The sequence below is a fragment of the Thunnus albacares genome, chromosome 2 (assembly GCF_914725855.1).
Source record: "Thunnus albacares chromosome 2, fThuAlb1.1, whole genome shotgun sequence".
NCBI lineage: Eukaryota > Metazoa > Chordata > Actinopteri > Scombriformes > Scombridae > Thunnus > Thunnus albacares.
The window spans coordinates 14,172,637-14,193,297 of record NC_058107.1 but is presented as its reverse complement, the minus strand read 5'-3'; the positions used below and the strand labels follow the sequence as shown (position 1 = coordinate 14,193,297).

The following is a 20,661-nucleotide window of genomic DNA, read 5'->3' as shown; positions in this document are numbered from 1 at the left end:
ATGTGGTTTCTCAGAGTGCAACATAAATCTCAATGAGAGGAGTAACCCTTAAGTTGGGAAACCTCAAAATTAAAAGAAAAAATTAAAATGATAGTTTTCATAGTTAAATAGTACTTTCAAAAAGTACATTAAAAGTCATGACCCTTTAAAAAAAATACTTCTGGTAATTGCACAGCTTGATCAACAGGTGGCAGCAGTTCATTTGCGTTGGTACACAAGAGTCCCATCTAGATGAATAAAACTAATGTCACCCTTACTCGGAGTGATGAAGCAGTTTCATAAGTGATGGACCGTTGTAGCTGCAGTGGGACAACGTAAACTACAGCTTAAATATTTTTTATTCTGGTTTTGTACTGTGCAGCACTTGTTTGAAAGGCAGATATGCAAGCACAGGTTTGAATGTACTATACAAGTAACAACACTGCATAATGATTACAGTTTGCTCTTGTAATTAAGCAAACTGTAAAATATATGAAAGTTGAGACAAGAGAGGGAAGAGCATCTGACCCATGAGGTCAGGAATTTGAAGCTGAAACAAAGTCAAGTAACTCCCTCCCCTGCCTGAACTCTACAGTGTGCTGTTGCTCCCCAGTGGACAAACAGCAGAGGACTGCAGCTGTACCGATCAGCTCACAGGAGAGAATGTGTAATTATATGAATGTAAACAAACAGTAATGAAGGAGGGAAGCAAAGTGTGCAAAAACACTTTCATGTGACTTCCTAATGCAAATTATTACAATTTTTAGATATGAATTTGTTGCATCAAAAAAACATTTTTGTTTCCATTATTTGAACAATTTTACACCATCATGCTGATTCAATGCGTCCCATTCAAGATGGCATTCAAAGTGTCTAAAAGTGTATCATCAGTGCCTTGACAAGCACAAAACACTTTTAGATATTTAGATATCTGTACATTTCCCTTCCTGCAAAGGTGCAACATAATGACGTTCTTCAGCTTCTGAAGAGGCTCAAGAAATCAGCAACATTTCAAAACTGACACCAGACCATATTTAACACCAAATACAGCCGATAATCTGCATTAATGATGGCTCATATCCTTCAAGGTACAGGTCTAGCTTGTGCAGTAAAGGTGATCCAAAGCTCACTTTATTTACCTTTTGACGTTTATTTGTGGAGATCTAAGCACCTGAGTGTCTCCAGCAGCTGAACTGGCACTGGGGCCAGCCAGTGACAGGAGATGCATTTAGGCCTTGAGCAGGCACAGGAGCCGTGTGCCGAGAGGCAGGCCCCTACAATGGACGGGATAGAGAAGAGTGTGAAGAGGATCTTTGTGTCTAAGGGATGATGAGCCTTGAGCAACCATATCCGGAAGGGACGCGAGCCCAGCACATTCAGGTCTGGCCAAGCCACGCTGTCTTCGGAAGCAGCATCTCTCGCCTAACGATAACCACCAGCAGCAGCAGGGCTCATTACTATGCACCATGCAGCAGGTCCCTGGTCTTTCCTTCAGATTGATGGTTTTAATATTCAGCAAAGGATAAAGCAATTTTAGAAGTGCTGTTGGATATTTTCACACATCAGACAGATAGATTCAGTTCCACATATGTGCTGCATGTGTTAGAGGTTTAGAGGTCTTTGCAGTATATCATCTTATACATTTGTTCAGCTGACTAAAATCCTCCCACTCAGACCCAGTTAATGCTCCAACGGGTGGAGTGAACATGACCCTGAACAACAACGAATAACAATGACGGGGGGAAGGGAGGGGGCACTTAGAGAACCATTTGAAAGCCCCGATTTCCTAATCACCTCTTGAAATGTGCCAAACGATAACAACATTATCATTTAAAACACTGATCTCATGTAAATGCTGTACTTTTCAAGGCTGTGGTTTTCAAGGTCTGGACAATCACAGCGAGAGGCCACTTCCAGGTTAACCTATTGAGAGAGGCTGATTTCAGGATATGGTTGCAATTTATGGTCATCATATGCGGAAGACGTCAGGGAGCGTTGGTATGTATTGAACACTCAATTGGCCACTTTTGTGAGGCATGATAAGGCATGTAATACCCCTTAATTTCAGTTTATTGATAAGATTTGTAGTGATTTGGCTCTGTTTCCAGGGTCTGTGGAATTCCAGTCATCACTATCAATACAGATTCAATCAAAAGGAAAGAGATGTGAAGATAAATGTTGCTGTGAATGCAGAAAACAAATTAGCTTTAACTTGTTTTGTTTTGTTTTTTTGCATCCAAAAACTCAAACATAAACTCCAAAAAAGGTCATAAGACAAGCTTTATTGGACGGGGGGAAAACCAAAAATAGTACATATAGGCCAACTTAAATTCTGGAAAATTTAGAATATTTCTATTTTGTGAGACTTTAAAATTTACTCTACTATATATTATATACAATATAATTTTCCTTAGAGGCCCACCACTATGAACATTAAAGTTCAAGCAGCTTCTTTGCATTGGCAGCTCCATAACATGTTACTTTGTCTATAGGAAACAGGTTTTTATTTGAAAGGATCTTGAGTCTTGGGAGAGAAGGGGACACATCATTGAGACAAAAAATTTAGATGAAGCAAAATATTAATTTTTAAGGTGTGTGCACTGTAAACAAGCATCAAAACATGGCATCAGAGGGAGGGGGGGGGGGTCAGCGTTGACAGAGGGAAACTACTATTTTCCAGGTGTCTGCGTCAGATGGGGACAACTTGTTTTGATGGATCAGAGGCTCCACTGTCTAGACTGGTACTGGACTCATACTCAGACCACCGACTCAGACTCTTTATGTTATTAACTGTACAGTGTGAGCGTTAATCCTCTGGACAGTTTCTCATCACAAAGCTGTCAATCCCTAACTGAGCATGAACAGGGCTTAAAAGAAGGTTCCTCCTACTGAAAATGTGGTCACACCATATATTTTTCTTCACTTATAAATTTCCAAACTATAAAATTCTGCAATAGATTTTTTTCAAAAATTGACAGCAAACACTATCCAGCAAATAAAAAAGGGGGTAAACTGGGAATTCATTTATCTTCCATTATAGGAACACATATCATCTGCTTGAGCAACCTGGGAAAATTACAAATAGAACAAAAAAAAAAACATTTGAAGAAACAACATATAATTGCAGAAAAGGAGAACACACTCACACATACTGTTTGTACCACACACACTCCTGCTCCACCACCCAACCACACACACACTCACACATAGGAACAAATGCAGCCCACACTTCATCACCCCCACCCCCATACACCAACTACATTTTCCTGATTTTTGGGCTCTGGTAGACCCTTTGTGCTCCAGATTTACTGGTAAGACAGACAGGCAGGCAGGGAGAGGGACACCCAAGGGTCCTTTTGATCTTTCAGAGAAAAGTTTTGGGGGGGATAATAAGTGATGCCCTCTCACCCCTCCACTTCCACCTCCACCTCCAACCCCTCCCTTGCTCTTCTCTCCAATAAACCAACTAATGGATGGACTGTATGCAGAGATACTTTCTCTAACTGACTCTTTTGTGATACATATCTCTGAACTAATACTGTTTGTTTTGGGAGTAATTAAAGGAACGGGGAGCTGACTATGTGTGTGTGTGTGTGTGTGTGTGAGTTATATTCTGGCAACAGGTGGACTAATGCTACAGAGAAAGTAGGGTTAGCGTTGACAGCCTGTGGAATGTGTCAGATCTCTGTTTACATGTGCATACGCACGCACACACACACACACACACACACACACACACACACATACACACACACACACACACTATAGAGTGCATTTGTTGCTTCTTGGGTGGGATGGAACAGCAGGGAGATCTGAGGAGAGGTGAGCAGTTGTGTTTTGGTTGAGCTTCGGGCTGTTCAGAAGTCCCATTTGGGTGTGGCAGCTCACGCTGATGACAACACTCGGGAACAAGCACCTGTGTCTTTAATGTGCGTCACTTGGAGTTTGGACCAGAGATGCAGACTAATAGTGATACCAGTAACATTAAAGGATAAGTCTGGTGATACTCACAGTTTTTTTCTTGATGTCAACAAATCCCATGAAAAGACCAGAATCAACAAACCTTTAGTGTGTGTTTCGTGTGTAGCCAAAGCCTGACAGAGAGTATTTCTCTTTTTTTCCAAAAACTATTAAAAACAAATCAGTGAGCCACACTGTTGCTCTAGGCAACATGCTCCTTCATTACTATGAACATGGGTGATGTAGTTCATTTTGAATCAATCCCACATGCACCATCCTGCTGCTGTGAATACACACTAGAGCACCAAATCCACAGCAGGAAATAGTCCCCAACAAATGCTTTATTTACTCCTCTTTGAGTGACTTTTGCTAAAAACTGCGGTGCCCAGCTGTCTGAAAAAAATGAAACTATGTATTTGTTTTTTTAGATGTACGTCCTCACTTGGAACAAATCGGAAGCCAAATTCCAGCAAGGTAAGTTTAGTGTGTATGTGTCTGTGTGGGAGTTTCAGTACGTAGCTGTAGCCCTGCTGTTTATCATGACTAATGTTACTTTCATCAGCCCTGAATATCTTGTTAAGATCTGAATGTAGCACAGTTATCAGCAGGCCCGTGTATTGTGTTTACTGCCACAAAAGAGGAATATTTTTCATGTATGTCTCTCCACTGTCGCTTATCAGGCTTGGTAATGCTACCAGCAGCTATGTGTGAGAGGCACAAACTGAGGCTACAGTTAGCCAGTGATCAAGTATTTATACTTGGTGTGGCAGCTTGTATATGAAATGTACATCAGCCTATTTCATCAAGATTAGGATTTCCTGAATTTTCAAATCCACAAATATGCTAATTTTGAGCAGAAAAAACTGTTTTTACACACAATACATGTGTTGTTGAAATAATCACCTATATTAACATCATATGCTAACATAGGCCCATGTGATTGTGTGTGCAGCGTTAAAAAATCATTACGCGTGTAGTTACCCTTGAGAAAAACACAAAAACATTTTTGGTTTTGGTCTTTTCATGGCATTTGTAGACAATAACAAAAATTTAGAATATTCTTTAATATGTAGAGCATCTCAGTCAATGGTGTTGAAACAGATATGACAAACATTTTCATTGTAGAACTCGTATTGTTGATGTAGACTGTGCAAAAAGCTGCAGGGTGGTTTTTTGTCTTGACAAGAGGTAGCAGCTGTTGGGGCTGTTGGTCAGAGCAACCAAAACATGTTAATGAGAAAGATCATGCTCACTCTCCTGGTGAGGAAAAACTGATTTTAAAGAGCAAGCAGATTAACATGGTTGAACTCCCCCTAAGAATACGTCGGGGCATCCACCCACACCCAAACAGGTCACACAGGCCACACATGAACACAGACATACATTTATGTGCATTCAGTGGCCAACAACTGTTGTTTTTTGTGTTGGCAATGTCGCCTGCGTTGCCCCGCTGCTTTGGTCAGCCGGTATTCTGGGTGAGTTATCCCAAAGTGGACTTGCTGGCTAACAGCATCAGACAAGCTGTCAATTCCAGCTCATCCCAATAACAACATCAAGTCCGGCCAGTCCTGCATGCATGATTGGCTCCACCCTGTTTCCACTGTCTTATTGTCAAACTAATATCTGCTGTTTAGCGTAAAGATGAACAAGATGAAGGCTTCATTCTTTCGTTCTATTTGTTCAATGATGCAGTAAAGGCCTGTGTTATGGCTTCAATTCCCTTTAAACTCATGGTACTCAACTCTGCTTATGGCTGAACTATATGAAGAATAAGAGTGTGTTTAAGCATCCATCAAACTGACCATTTTGTAATATATTTCAAGCCTCAGTGCTGTCAAATCTGCTCCATTTCACCAGGTTGGACAATAAGTAACACATGATCTCTCACGTTCAAAGACAAGATGAATCATGTGGCGTCACATTCTCGCCATTTCACACATGTTGTTACTTTAAGATGTGATGTCAGGCCGAAGCATACATCTGTGATTTCTTCCAACTTCCTCACCTCTTTCTCTAGTAGTTAATTTCTCTTTTTTCCACTGCGAGCAAAGTCGTCTGCTCTGTCATCACAGTGTGTTGGAGCATCTGCAGTTCAGACGCCCCCCACCAGCCCCGCCCCGCACCCCAACAACCGCTCTAACTGCAATCTCTTGTCAGCAGGGACAAATATTGACTTGTTCGGTGGCCCGACTTCTGCCAGGATTAGAGCCCCACTTCCCCCCGCCGCCATCTCTGAACGGTGATTATGCCCAACAGAGCTCATTACTGTCAAATCAAAGGATCCCTCAGAAGAGTCACTCATTGGTAATGACACGGTTATTCAGTGAACATGTTGGGTTCGGTTGGCTTCACCTCCTGTAGATATAGTGGTGTCTAGATGTGGTGCTGATAAAGGTAGATGGTATATATTTACGCAATATACACTTTCCTCACCTAAAAGAACCTAACTCAGAATACTTGCATGGTGCCACCAATGAGCTGATTATAAATAAATACATAAACCTTTGATTGTAACCCACAGGACTGTGTCATCAAATAGTTTAAGTACCAGAGCTGATTGGAAGTCACAACTGAGTATCGAATACACACTCTCAGAATGACTGGCACTTTGCATAATCTGGTTACAGTCTGGATACTGGCTGTGAATCAATAGAGATTAGAGATCTATTAGTCTGAAGGTGCAAACCAAATGCAAGATATTCATAACAAAGCTTAAACCCTCAGGAGATACTTATCACTGAAATAACAGGATGGTGTAATGAAACTGATGTGAAACTACAAGTTTGGCTTTCAAAAGACACCTTTTCTAATAATATTTACATATGGTACAATTTTAAAAGTTTTTTTCTTCATGTTTCCTTACACCTTTTCGCCTATATAATTCAAACTTTGTTTTTTACACATGCTTACACACAATGAATCTAAGAGATTTGGTTCATAGAACACATCTTTAATACAGCAGTTAGTTACATTGATGTCAAAAATAAAACATATACATCAAAGTGGAACATTTATGAAGTTCCTTTGTCCCCTTTAGTGCCGTGGCTGCACTGTGAAACCCCTCCACCCCACAACACCACCCACCCCACCCCATTCCTGTTCCCCAACAACATTTGTCAACTGCCATCTGCCTGTCTGCCCCCAGCTCCTCTCCACAAACTATATAATTAAGCTGCAACACCTTTTCTCCTCTTACGCCCCCCGCTGCCCCCTCCCTCCTGCAGCCCAGACTTCTACCTTCACAAAAAAACAAGCTTTCAAGACAGGACACTGCTCTGTTTGATTTCCCTGCTCTCACATTTTTCTTAACAAGTGCTTCTAAAAACAAAACAGCAATATACCGAGGAAAAAAAATGCTATGGTATGAAAATACTGTACAGCTTTATGTTTCATCCAGTGTAAACAGATTTCCATGTAAATTGATTCACAATTCTCAGTGTGTGTTGTTCGAGCCATAATCCTGCCCTCTTTCATAATACAAATGAGAACCTTTGCAGAGCAACACAAAACAAAAAATAGACTTTTCTCTGAGAATTTGAGGAACAAAGCAACTAAGGAGCTCAGCCAGCTGGCTCCAGCACAAAGTCCACACAAGATACAGAGCATCGACCTCTCTCACTGTAGAATCGGAGGGACATATAATGAATTTCATGACTGTGAGCAGTGACAATTCAAAGTTCATCTTCTCATCTCACCAGCATTGAACAATGGACACGTAAAGTCTGTATTTTTACAAGTGTTCCAGTGGTGGCAGCTGGGACCGTCCTGCAGCCCCGCTCCATCTTTCTTTTGCTTTACCTCTCTACACCTTGGTGGCCAGAGACTGAATCTCTGACTTCTGAGTCTGGGCGCTCAGCGTGGACGACATGGAGCTCATCTGGCCATGCATAGCCTTCTTCAGGTTGAGCAGGCACAGACACTGAGAACGAAAGCGCAGGTCAAAGAAAGCGTACAAGAACGGGTTGAGGCAGCTGTTGACGTAGGCCAAGCAGGTAGCATAGGGGTGAGCCAGCAGCAGGAAGCGTAGGAAGCCGCAGGAGCTTGGAGCCAGGTTCAGGTAGGAGAGGGCGTCCATGCTCTTCAGGACATGGAAAGGTGTCCAGCAGATGGCAAATACCACCACCAGTGTGGTGATGATCTTAAGCAGCCTCTTCTTCTTCTGGTCCTCCTTGCGGAGGTTGTTGAAGTGGCGTGTGACGGTGCAGCCGATGAAGCAGTAGAAGATGGTCATGGCCAAGAAAGGTAGCAAAAAACCCAAGGCAGAGGAGGAAAGACTGAGCCCAGCGATCCAGAGGGACTCATGCCTCTGGTTCATGGTCACCAAGCTGAAGTCCATGGCACAGGTGGTCCGGTTGCTGTTCTGGTCATTCACAGTGGTGCGGAACAGCAGCGTGGGCACAGCCAGCAGGCCAGACAGGAACCATATAGCGCCCAGGGACGCCAGCATGGTGCCTCGTGAACGCAGCCTGCTGCTGGAAAGAGAGTGCACAATGGCCAGGTAGCGGTCAAAGCTCAGGCAGGTGAGGCAGAAAACGCTGGCATACATGTTGACCAGAACAACATAGCTGCTGATCTTGCACAGAGCCACGCCAAAGGGCCAGTGGTAGCCCAGCGCCGTGTACACAGCCCAGAGAGGTAGGGTTATAACAAAGGTGAGGTCAGCGAGGGCCAGGTTTCCAATGTAGACATCTGCAGCCCGACGTTTCGATTTGGATCTCCAGACGGTGAAGATGACCACGCCGTTTCCTGACAGGCCCAGGATGAAGATGAGCATGTAGAGGACCGGGATGAGAGAGTAAGAAGGCTCCCACTCTGAGAAGTCACAGGCAGTCTCATTGTCGTCATAGTATTCATAGTTATCTGCATATTCCCCAGTGGTGGCCTCCATGCTGCAGTGGAAAAGATCTTTTTTATTTTATTTTTTTTTTAAAAAAAATCCTCAGTTTAAAAAAAAAAAAGATAGAGTCCTGTACAGTTCCAAGGCTTCTGAGGCAGTGAATCAAAGCTAATATCACAGGAGCTGTAGGAGCTGCTGCTGGTGGTGGAAGTTAGAGAGGGAAGATTGTGTGTGAGTGACTGTTGGCGCTGCCTCCCTTTTTAAACTCGGCCCTCCACACCCCTGGTTCCCTCCCAGGACGACCCCCTTCTCTCCCTCTTCCTCCCCCAGTAAAACATCTCTCAGCCCTCCCTCTCCCCTCCCCCCTCCTCCTCCTCCTCCTCCTCTCTCACCTCTTCTGGCGCAGCCCATCTCTCTGCCCGGAGGACAAGGAGCCCCGATAAGTTCCCCCTTGTACAAAGTCGGGTCAAACCTCATTACAGATATTGCATTTTTAAACGCCAGTTGTTGTATAAGTGATTAATCTTGCAGCACTTGAATTTGGCACGTGAGAGCTGGTCGAAATAAGTTGCATATGGTGCATGTGCATTTGCCAAAAAGTAATGATTAAATATATACAATTATAATTGTATAGCCTTTCGTAGGCAAGTTTCCCTTGATTAAAATTGTTTTTAGAAATAATAATATAATCACCATTATTGATTGAATTAGTTAGTGTCCGTTACTGATGTGACTGAAAGCAGACCTGTTTGTCAGGTTCAACCACCCTGCCTCAACTTTATCTTCTGATCGGCATTACTTACTGTTGCATTAGATTCCCGGCAATTTCGTTAAAAAACAAGGCGGATTGTGGTTTATATGCGGAACAGGTCTGGACATTTCAAGTCCTGCTGTTTAACATCACAATCAGACCAATTAAACGGCCGTTTAAAGCGCAAACCGTCAGATATACATCACGATTTGTCTTTTTTCGCCGTCAATTGATAATAAAAGAAACCTAATCAAGTAGAATGATCTCTAATTTTAAACCGCTGCAACCTGAAGAAATATTACGAATTTAACGAGTTGCCATGAAAAGGTAGGATCGACAATGAATTGCAAACTATTTGAAGATTAGATTAAATGTCAGAGAGCAGAGATGTGTGAATTCAATTCTTAAGTCTGGGGATTAATTTCCATGAGAAAAGGGACAAGCAAAAACAAAAGGAAACTTCACATTGACACCATCTTTGTTCTGACAATGTCTATTTCTAAATCCTTTTCATTTGACCTGTTGGTTAATACATTTAACTGCACTGTTGATTGCATCACACGGGCTTAAAGGAGTTAATGCAGTGAAACTTACAAGGCAAGACATTTAAAAAATAATTAATGTAGTTTATTTTTGAGTTTAATTGGTTTATGAATCAATTTTTGTTGTTTTTATGTTTGTACTCACATTGAATTTGATTTGCTTGCACTTATTGCTCACATTAGGCATAATTGAGCAACACTAAAAAAGAAAAGTATTTTTAACACCACACCTAAAAATTAGATTTTGCATAATTGAATCACTCAGCTCACAAGACATACTTGTAGACCTGCAGTGAGACTATGTGTCCTCGCATAAATTTACCTCCAGTGAAACAAGGAGCGGACAAGTCTGAGCAGTGCTGAACATTATTTACAGCAGGTTTAGTTTAGGTAATCTGTTCCACACAGGCCTACTAGTGGTGATAACAGGGAGCTGCTACATACATGAATCCTCCGTGGATCATTGTACTGTAAATGCACCAGCTTTGAGAAATGTCTCTGATGAAAGGAATGACATTCTGGATCACAGCTTATCAGCCTGCAGTGAGTGACTGGTGATTGTGCATTACATGGATCCAGTTGTGGGGAGTCAAACATGGCAGGGTCTTTTTATCCTTTCAACAAAGAGGAGACGTTGGCGCCTAGTTTCCTCTCTGTGGAGACACGACTGCTGCACTGTTGTTCAGGGGAGACACTCAATTCAAAAAATTTAAAGTTGAAATTGAAAAAAAAAAGCCCTCCTCAGTCTCAGTCTGGTAATGGTAAAAGAAACACACTGTGCTTATTCTGCCACTACTTGATCCTCAACCTTAAAAAACACACACACAAGCACTCACACAAACACACACACCAGGTGGGTCTCACCTCTACCTCATTCCCCAGGGAGAGGATTGGCCGCCTGCTGCTTGCAGGCTCGGAATCCTTTGGACAAATAAATTTGCAAATTTAAAAAATAAAGGCGAGCAGATAAGAAACAGATGGTCAGATTAGACCGTCGTCTTAGATATCTTCACAGGACCTCCTCACTTGTTAATCATAGCCTTTATAGGTGCCAAGATAAAGTCCTGCTGCTGATCCAGAGCTCAGTTTTATGGGGGTGGGAGTGTGATTATCAGCTGGGAGTGAGGAGACACTTACATTTCTTTCCAAATTAAACATGAGTCAAATCTATCAAATTAACCTGTGTGGATCCTGCTTTCATTTTCCGTCATTCTCTTTCCTTTCTTCCTGTGAGCTGCCCGGCGTTGCTTGTGTCACAGGGTTTTCTCCAGTCTTGTTTTTTCCTGGACCACACATGTGTCCCTGCCACAGCTGTGACATGCTTTTGATCTGCTCCTGTAATGACCCTGCTGCAGTGATATGACTGCCCCTGTCTCACTCTGACTGTTAGCTTCAGTCAAGGGCTTTCATGGATGTTTGTGTGTGGACAAAATGTATCCCTTCCGTGGAAAACTGGTGCTATCTTTTGCCTCATAGCAGCTATATTTTTCAATTACTTGGTGTATGTAAAGAGAGGAAGTTGTGAGATAGATAGATAGAGTTCACTGGAGTCAATGACAGGCGACTTGGGGGGGACATTTGTAATGGACGCCTGTCAGCTCCAGTCTGGTCAGAAGAGGAGATAAGTGATTGAAGGTGTAATCTGTGACCCGAGGCTTGTTTGAAGTGTAAAATTGTTGCGGGTACACAGATTCTCCCCCCTTCCTTGATTTGTGGCCAATACAGCAGACCCCAGGCCCCACAAATCATGCTGAGGCACCCGGGGCCCAGAGCTGCTGGGGTCACAGTGTGGTGTCACTTGAATCAAGCTAGAGACAAGGTTGGTCCCTTGAGTGCACACTGTCCCTGGTGAGAACACTTAATGTAGAATATAGATAACAATAATTCATACTGGCCCCTGATTTGTGTTTCCACCTGGTCAAATCTTATAACTGACTGCGAGCCACAGCCGCTGACCTTTCACATCAGCTTGCTAAGTGCTGACTCTACTGTGTCAGACGACGTCGCACTCCTGTGCCACGGAGATGTGCGAGGGCGCTGCCCCTGCTGTGGAGTTTGCTGATAAGCAGAGCTTTTTGTCAAACTTGAGGCTCACTGGCTGTTGCGTGGCTGTCTGCATGATGATTTTCTCTGACAGGCTTGCATATTCAGCAATAATAATTAAACAGCAGCAAAGAAACTAAAAGCAAACTCAGTATAAAGGGCAAGGATATATCTAATAGATTGAAATGGTAAGTTCTTCCAGAGGGCATGGTGCTGTATGTGCCTAATTAAACCTTTAAACTCCAGGTCAGCTGTAACATAAACAGCTATCTTTTCCTCACATCTGCCCACTCTTGACCTCAGCATTGAACTGAGTAGAGATCTCCGCCCAATCATAAGATATGTTTGGGTTGATAAGGAGGCTCTATTGTTTAAATTTTGTCGCTCTAAGCACTTTTCTTCTTAATGAGCAATGCATCTGTTCTTGGTGTGTTTTTTAATATTTAATCACGTATTCCAGATTGGATTGAAACGGATGCAATTATTTTTTTAAGACCAACAGGAAGAAAATTTTCTTGTTCAGAGATTTTGCTGATTTGTTGTGTTTGTGTCGCCTCTCTCGTAGCCTCTGCTGGTGGTTTACATTATTTAACTACCTACGAAGGGAATTTTCAATTTGGTGTTACAGTATAAAATGGTAAAAATGCAGATTAATTTATTTAAAAATTCAAACTGTGTCAGTGAGCTGAGCATGTGCGTGCATCAAAGCAAAGTTTTCCTTGGATGGCTCAAATGGAGCAGAGGGTTTATCAGCAGCAGAAGTTACGCTGTCTGTTCATTGGAGACAGTTGGGCTTGACATCCATATCAAAACCCAAACATTGGCCAGCCAGAGCCAAACTACAGCAATGCTGATCATTGTTGTTGCCACTAGAAACAAAATCCCGACTGTTTATTTATTACTTATCTACCTTCCTTACTGCAATGCTTGCCAAGAAAAAGCAAGAGTCGGCCCACTTGTTTTTACGATGACATTTTGCTTAGCTCCAACTAGTGCTTTTTAAACTCTTGATTCAAATTTTTTTAACACAAATACACCAGGTTTGAGCGGGTAATCGTGATGTTAAATGTAAACCGGCTACACTCACTGACCCAAATGAGGCAGCTGTTCAGCAGTGCTCTTTGCTCGTCCATCCTTGTTGTCTCTGCACCTCCAGTAGCTTGGTCAGGAACAAGGGGGTCACAAGGTGTTTCCCCTCTCCCTTCTCAGGACCCTGGACCACCCCCGCACCCATCCTCTCCCCAATACACTGTGTGTCTGTGTGTGTGTCAATGGACAAAACAGCAAGCACTACAGGATGTGCTAAAATAGGACAGTTTATCCTCTCCAACTGAGATGCTCCTGTCAGACTTTTGTTTTATAGCCGCTTAAGGTAAGCTGTTTATTTAGTAGATGGCGTGACTGAATGAGAGTAAATATTTTTATCTTAAGTCTTGCCACTTACAGTACATTGTTAGATTGTTCTTTTTATAGAACTGTAAAAACAGATCAGATTAGTGATTATATGAAAAGATGTGACATTTCTCATATGTTGTCATTCTTAGATTAAATCTTAGTTTCTATAAGGAAAGTTTATTCATGAAGTGTTTATTCATAAACTTACGATTTATGTTTCAGCTGCACACAGTAGAGGGGAAGGTCAGGAAGGAAACTTGTAGAAAATATAGGAAACAATAACACAGGAGAAAATAAAGAAGGGAGAAGAAGGGAGATGAGTCAAATGAAAGACAGGATGTTATTGAAAAAATAAAGGGACAAAGGACAGTGTTGATGAGAGGGTAGTGGCTGGCAGTCAGGACAGTTTTCTCTGTGTAGTAGAGTTAATGACAGGGATTAGTTGCCTGGGACTGCTGGGATCTCCAGGCTCTGCTAGACTCCAGGCCGGCCCACCCATCCCAGGAGACCTGCGGGAATCTGACTCCATTTGGCCCAAAATCTCCTGACAAAACAAAAACCCTGTGGCTCAATTAAGAGGAAATTAGTCTCTCCCTACACATTCACCATCTTACTTACTGTTATAGTATTTTCACTGCATGTGTGTTTGCTACATCAAAGATGGGTGTTAATATAATGCTCAAGTTCAATAAAAATACGCTGCTTTTAATATTGCTTGGCTTTTTTTCTGTAAAGGCGGATGCTTATTTTTTATTTGTTAGTCCGGGAGTCTTATTCTGAAGTGACAGGAAAAGACCCGAAACCTGTCCCTGTTATGAGAAGTCAAAGTGAAAACCCAAACAGTGGCCCATGTGAAAACCAGGTGCTTTGCAGACTTTCCACCCAAAGTCTCACGACGTCTGAGCGGAACTTTTGTCTGTTATACGATAATTTCCTTCAGGGTGGGAATGAAAGAGCTGTCACAGACCTGACTGGCACTGAGAAAGACCAGGAGGGAGTACCTGACAAAAAATGCTCAGTGAGCAAAACCACAAATGTGAATTTGAGCAAACTAGTAGGCTTTAATTGTTAACTTGTTACCCCCAAATTACATTTTATATGATTTATAGGCCTAAAAAGTGGGTCTGTGCAGCAGGGCACAAAAAGCACTAACAGGTTTGTGGCAGGTAAATGGCCAGTGCTGAAAACTGGAGCCCTGCCAGGGAAAATCTAAAAGACCCTTTCATAAAAACTGCTAAAACGAGTAACAAGTTGTGTTCCACACTATGAGCATGCCAGGAATATCAGGGACTATTTCTATCTCAAAACATCGCCCACTATTACTGATTTCATCACAGAGAAGGACTGTGTCACATTTTTGTTCTTATTTCGGTCCAAAGTATGACAATGTTTTTCTGAAGGTTTTTAAAAGGCCTTTCAAATTTCAGCAACTGTGTTTATTTCCATATAGTCTGGATTCAGTGCCAACCACTGCTGAATGTAAACTGAGGGCAGATCAGCTCTGCAGTAAGCTCCGTTAAATGATATTTAACAGGTTCAATGGTCAGCACAGGTACAAAACAATAAACTGTATCTTCTACTGTTACACTTTTATGGTTGCCGTTAACCTTCCCATCAAACTTAAGGAGCACTCCTGAACATTCGTGCCACTGGTGAAACTGCAAAGCATCTCACAGTGGCGACACTGTGGCGCAGGCTGCAGTGTTTTCCCCATCTGTCAGCTGTTTGACAGACAGCAACAAACTGTAAATCAGTCACCTCTGAGACGAGGCCGGCCCCTCTCCCTGCTCAGAGCAAACAAACCATAGGGAGTGTGTGTGTGTGTGTGTGTGTGTATTCATCCTGACAGTGCATCGTCCACTTCCTTTACTTGTGTCATGTGGTGCTGACGCTACACCGCCATCAGGTGGGTCAAGTGGATCCAAATTTTAGTACTGAGATAAGAGTCAAATTGAATGATTTTTTTGGGTGCCAAGTGCAATAATATGACAATCATCCCATCATACAGCACATTTTAGGACCTGAAACTTGTGTGTGTGTAAATCCCACCACTTGACATTGTGCCTTTGCATGGACTGGTCTATTTTGAGGCTGTCTGGGCTCTCAGCTTGAGGCCAGACAGAGGCCAGGGCTCCTTTAAAATCTGACAACAGCTTTAAAGAGTCAAACAATAAAATCAACTTTTACACTCCGTCGACAACTTTGATGTGCAATCACAAGGCGTTTGTGTGTGTGGTGGGGTGGGGGTTGCAGAGTAGGAGTGAAAACATCCTCTGACTTGCCCTAATTGTTTCGGCATCTGTTTTGCTGTTACTATCACCCAGACATGCTGAAAACACAACTGAAAACACACATTCAAAGTTTCCACTCAGTCCATTTCCTTTAATCAAGCTGCCCTCACGGTGACTGATTGCCAGACCAGACCTTGGCCACGTCTTGCATGTCTCTCCATCTCTGCTTACTGTACAACTAAGTTTCAGCTCTTCAAGGGTTTTCCCCTTAAGAACACTATTCTTTTCTCCTCAGCAGACAGCTGATAATTACATTAACTCATTACAACTGATGATTATTATCATAAAATGTGGCTGAGTGGCTCTGGAAGAAGAAAGGAGGCATGAGTCCAGGGTAAGATTGGGCCAGCAGGGATATACTGTGTTTGAGTAGGAGTCCCCGGCCGGAGTGCTTTAATGAAACGAGACCAACCGGCCATGGAACGTGGCCTTCCCATTATACACGTACTTCAGGTTTCTAAAAGAGGAAGCGGGACACTGTTAAAATACAAAAGGTCCAGATGTGAGGCCCCATGAAACACATCTCACTGTCTGCCTTGTGTTGAATGCTGACAAATTGGCCTTTAACGATCCAAAAACAGGCCGAAACTCAATGTCAAAGCCATGTGTCACTCTTCTGAGCCCTGTGTGGGAAGGCTAACTGCGTCCGAAAAGAAGCTGGGACTCTAAGAAAATATTTGGACAAAGCCCTGCGCTATTTCAGCCTCCAAAATGGGCTGATCCACATACTCGGCACTCAGCACATGTTGTTGCACTTGATCTTGTTCAAGGATTGAGGGCTTCAAAACACAGCTGGGGGATTTAGTAAAACTTCTTGCATTATTAATGAATAGAGAAGACATTTCTAACCTTGTAAGAACACTTTTTTTTACCTTAGATGGCAAAGCACAAGTGAGAGTGCTAATAGCCTATGACAGAGTTCATCATTTGGATACACACTCATAATACAGCATGCAACCTAATCCTTTGAGCTACCGGGATGCTCTATGACAGCACTTCTTACAGAGAGGGCTCCTGGTTGTCAGGGTGGCCATGATGCCAGCATATGTGTTGGCTGGCTCCACAATCCCTTATGAAACCAAATGTTTGCACCCTGCACTCACCCAGCTATGATTTAGCTGAAACAGACAACTGCAGACCACATCCCTCCCTCTCCAACATCATTCCTCCTTTAATCTACTGCTAACTACCACAAAAAACACTCAGCATTTAGCTATAGCATCCCTCAAAAGTGACAACTTTCCATATATACAGTATTAATCCATATGCTGTGCCAAAATATTATGCTGCAGGGGAATCAGTATAGTACACATAGTAGGCGTTATAGCTGTGACTAATGGTGCCCTGGATATGAAATATGATTTTAACTCATGTCTCCTCACAAATCTTTGCAGTTATGTAGTTCAGTCCCAGTGTTATGAGTGACGAGTATGTGGATCAACCCATACAGGAATTTGGCCCTCTCAGGAGAAATCAGCATCAATGCTGTTTTACTGCACAGGCTTACCAGGGCTCAAGCCCTGGGCCCAACGACGTGAAAGGGCCCATTATGCTTGGGGGAAAAAGTAAAATAAAATTCACAGGGAGTAAAAAAAAAAAAGTCTTAAATTATCATATATTCAACACAGTATATATTCGTCTGGTCCTTTTTGTGTTATGTAAATTAAATGGTGTTGCCAACAAGAAGCATTCGCATTTCCTCACTTATTTTTCTGAATCTTTTTAAATGGCTTGAGAGGAAACGTTGAATCTTGTGGTAGTATCACACTAATGGTCACAAATTAAACAGACGTAGGCTGGTCAAACCTTGTGAATACTGGCGGTACAGTTTATTTAGCCACATACTTTTAGTTTGTACACAATGACAAAGCAGGTTTATTGGTTGGATATGGGCCACTTTGCAATTGAAGATTACAGTATAAAATCACAACATAAACTATGGCTGCACTGCTATACTATAGAGAATGTGAAGTTGACATCAACACTGTGTTGAATTTTGGGTATGTGCCATGTTTAGAGGATCCCGCTGCCTTGGAGAGTTGGAGCTATGAGTTGGTTACTTTTAACAACATTCCTGCATCAATGAAAGTGTGTTCTGCAGCTTACACATGTAGGTATTTGTAGCATTGTGTACAGGATGTTTAAAATAAGTGAAGTCCATTAATAAGTTTAAAGCAAGATTGTAAGGTAAAGTTATTACAGTGAAGTTCACAGTTCAGAGTGTTTTTCTGTTTCAAATATGTTTTGCACAGGTAACACCTGCGAATAAATATGTTGCACCAGTTTGGACCCAGAGCTTCATTCTGAATGTAAACACACTCAAGCTAACTTGTTAAGATTTAGCTAATCCCTGTTGCTTTATTTAGTTATCAGTTATCAGTTTGCTAGTTAGTAGCTGTTAGTACCTCATACACATCTGCCTTTTTGTCTCACAGTAACATTACAATGTTTTTTATGTCCAGCAGTTTACTCTCAGTTCACATCCACCAATGTTATACAATCCACCAGATTATTACAGCTTCTTAAGAAATATGAACTTCTTAAATGTCTGACTTTGATTTGACACTGTTGATAACAAGTGATATAACTGAACAATACTTAAGACCCACTCCAGCTTAATTAAGGATATTTTAGAATATATCTATTCCTGAACAGTTACTATCCTGTCTACATGAAATATGTAATATTTAAACTTCTTGTGCTATACTTCTGTCCATCAACAGACCCTCACCCTGCAGTGAGGGGCAGAGCTGCATCACAGTGAGTGATGAAGACCACAGCAGCAACATGGGACACCTGAAGAGAGTGAAGCTTGATGCAGGACTGAAGCAGAAGCTGCAGGATATCCACCAACTGTTCCTTAGATTAGTATCATCCTCTGAGTCTGCCCAGCCAGGAGAGACAGCGTGATGGCGCCTGTGTTGGTGGGAGCTTTGTTCAGTTGTTTCAGACAGAAGCATCCAGGGGTTGGGCTGTGGCTCCTGGATATTAGTGTAATCCTTCACATTTTCCTTTCATAAAATAGTTTAAAGTTTTATTCTCTACAATTCTGATGTGGTGTTTTTTTCCTTCATATTATATATTACCTGTACTTAAGTGTTGAATGTGAAAAGGAGTACAGTTTGTGTAAATATGGTTGCAGAGAAACCTGAACATAAATTATTTGCATGTTTACTGAAAATTATCTAATGCTATTTGTGTTACCAAGTGTCCACATCAACCACAAATGTAATAATAATCCATGATGACAAGTCTACTGGCCTTGTATTACATTGGCTTTAATGTTGTTACTGTACATTACATTCAAACAATTACATGTGTAATATGGGATTAACTTTTCACATTAATACTGAGAAAAAGAAGAAGAGAGAGCAGCCAGGTCTGCTCAGGTCATAAGTACATTAATAAAATATAAATGTTTATGAATTCTGTGGATGTTCAACCTTTTGTCCATCTCTACATTTCTTACAAAGACTGACAGAGTGGACATGAATAGTAGAGGTGTCTTTGTCTTCTGCACTGTACAGAGGCTGGCACAGGCTGCTTCTGTAAATACAATCTCATGTGTAAATTAATTGTATATAGCTCAATATAGGTATATGTGACCACTGAAATGCAAAAGATAACTTTCCTCCTTTGTTCTGTATGGTTATTATTGTCACTTCACAATAAACTTAGCTAAAGTTCAGAAAATGATTGTTCCTCACGCTGAACAGAAGCTTCATTGCTGCCTGTCCTTTGACTGTCTGGTAAGTTTTGTATTTTGTTTGGTATATCATTGAGGCAAAAAGAGGAGTGCCACCTTACCTTTGCGAGTATGACTGTGCTCTCACAGTTTGCCAGCTTGCGAATTGCGATTTGTAACTTTTGTATTTGTAATTTGTAACTATTAAACAATTTAACCAACGTTTTAACCAAACAAAACAAAAGGTAAGCAGGTAAGCACCGTAGCAGGTACAGGCAGGTAACAGAGCACGTTCCTCCAAAGATGGTGCCCCCGCTCCAGCATGCAACGCAGCATGACGTACCTTCATGTTGTCTATAAGATAAGTTTTATTTCCCACATTTTAAGAAATATTATAAGGTGAATGCCTCTTGCTGAGCACAGTTTAACTTATGTAAATGGCTGCCGTAGACAGTAAAGGCATTGATTGATTCATTAAAGTAAAATTGATAAGGCTTTTAGGAGTCAGCTGTAGTCACTACAAGCAACTACACCACATTTAGCTGAAAGTGGACAGTTAATATGGTCACTAGTTAAACAGAAAAAACACCTGTTAACAATCAAAACATTAAATCAAAACATTAAATTAAAACGAAATCATGCTCGACTTAATATTGATGACATTGTTAGAGCCCTGGACCTTCATACAAGTAAAACCAGGAGGAAGATGTTTTAAAGGTAGAAACAGACTTCAGTTGTTTTATCTGTTTGTGTGTGTGTGTGTGTTTGTGTGTAAGCATGCATATGTGTGCATTATGTGTGAGAGAGCTGGCCTACAGTGAACCGGCCTGTACCTTTTGATGACGCAGTTTCTGTATTGTATATAATGCTTCACTATGGGCTTATACTTGTATTTGCTACCACAACAGTCATAAAACTAAAAATTAAACTGCAGTTATGAGTGATTTTTGATGCATTATTGTATGGCCAGTTACTTTCCTCTGGTGCCGGCACTGACATCATTACGTCATATGCATGGCTTCCATATGGCCATAATACTGTTGAACAATCTGGAGGAACTATCTCGAAATACAATCTCTTCGTCCAACTGTGAGCCAGGCACATTCACAAAGCAATTCAGCAACATTCTTGAGTTTCATTTATCTTTGTCTGCAACTGATCACGTATGTTTATACTGT

General features: G+C 41.7%; 1 protein-coding gene across 1 annotated transcript; it reads right to left on the bottom strand.

Moving 5' to 3' along the window:
• Window positions 1-7,326: 7,326 nt before the first annotated feature.
• aplnra (apelin receptor a) lies at window positions 7,327-9,019 on the bottom strand. The gene has a single exon (XM_044367005.1). It carries the CDS (start codon window positions 8,825-8,827, stop codon window positions 7,742-7,744), a length of 1,086 nt encoding a protein of 361 aa, XP_044222940.1. The 5' UTR covers window positions 8,828-9,019; the 3' UTR covers window positions 7,327-7,741.
• Window positions 9,020-20,661: the final 11,642 nt, after the last annotated feature.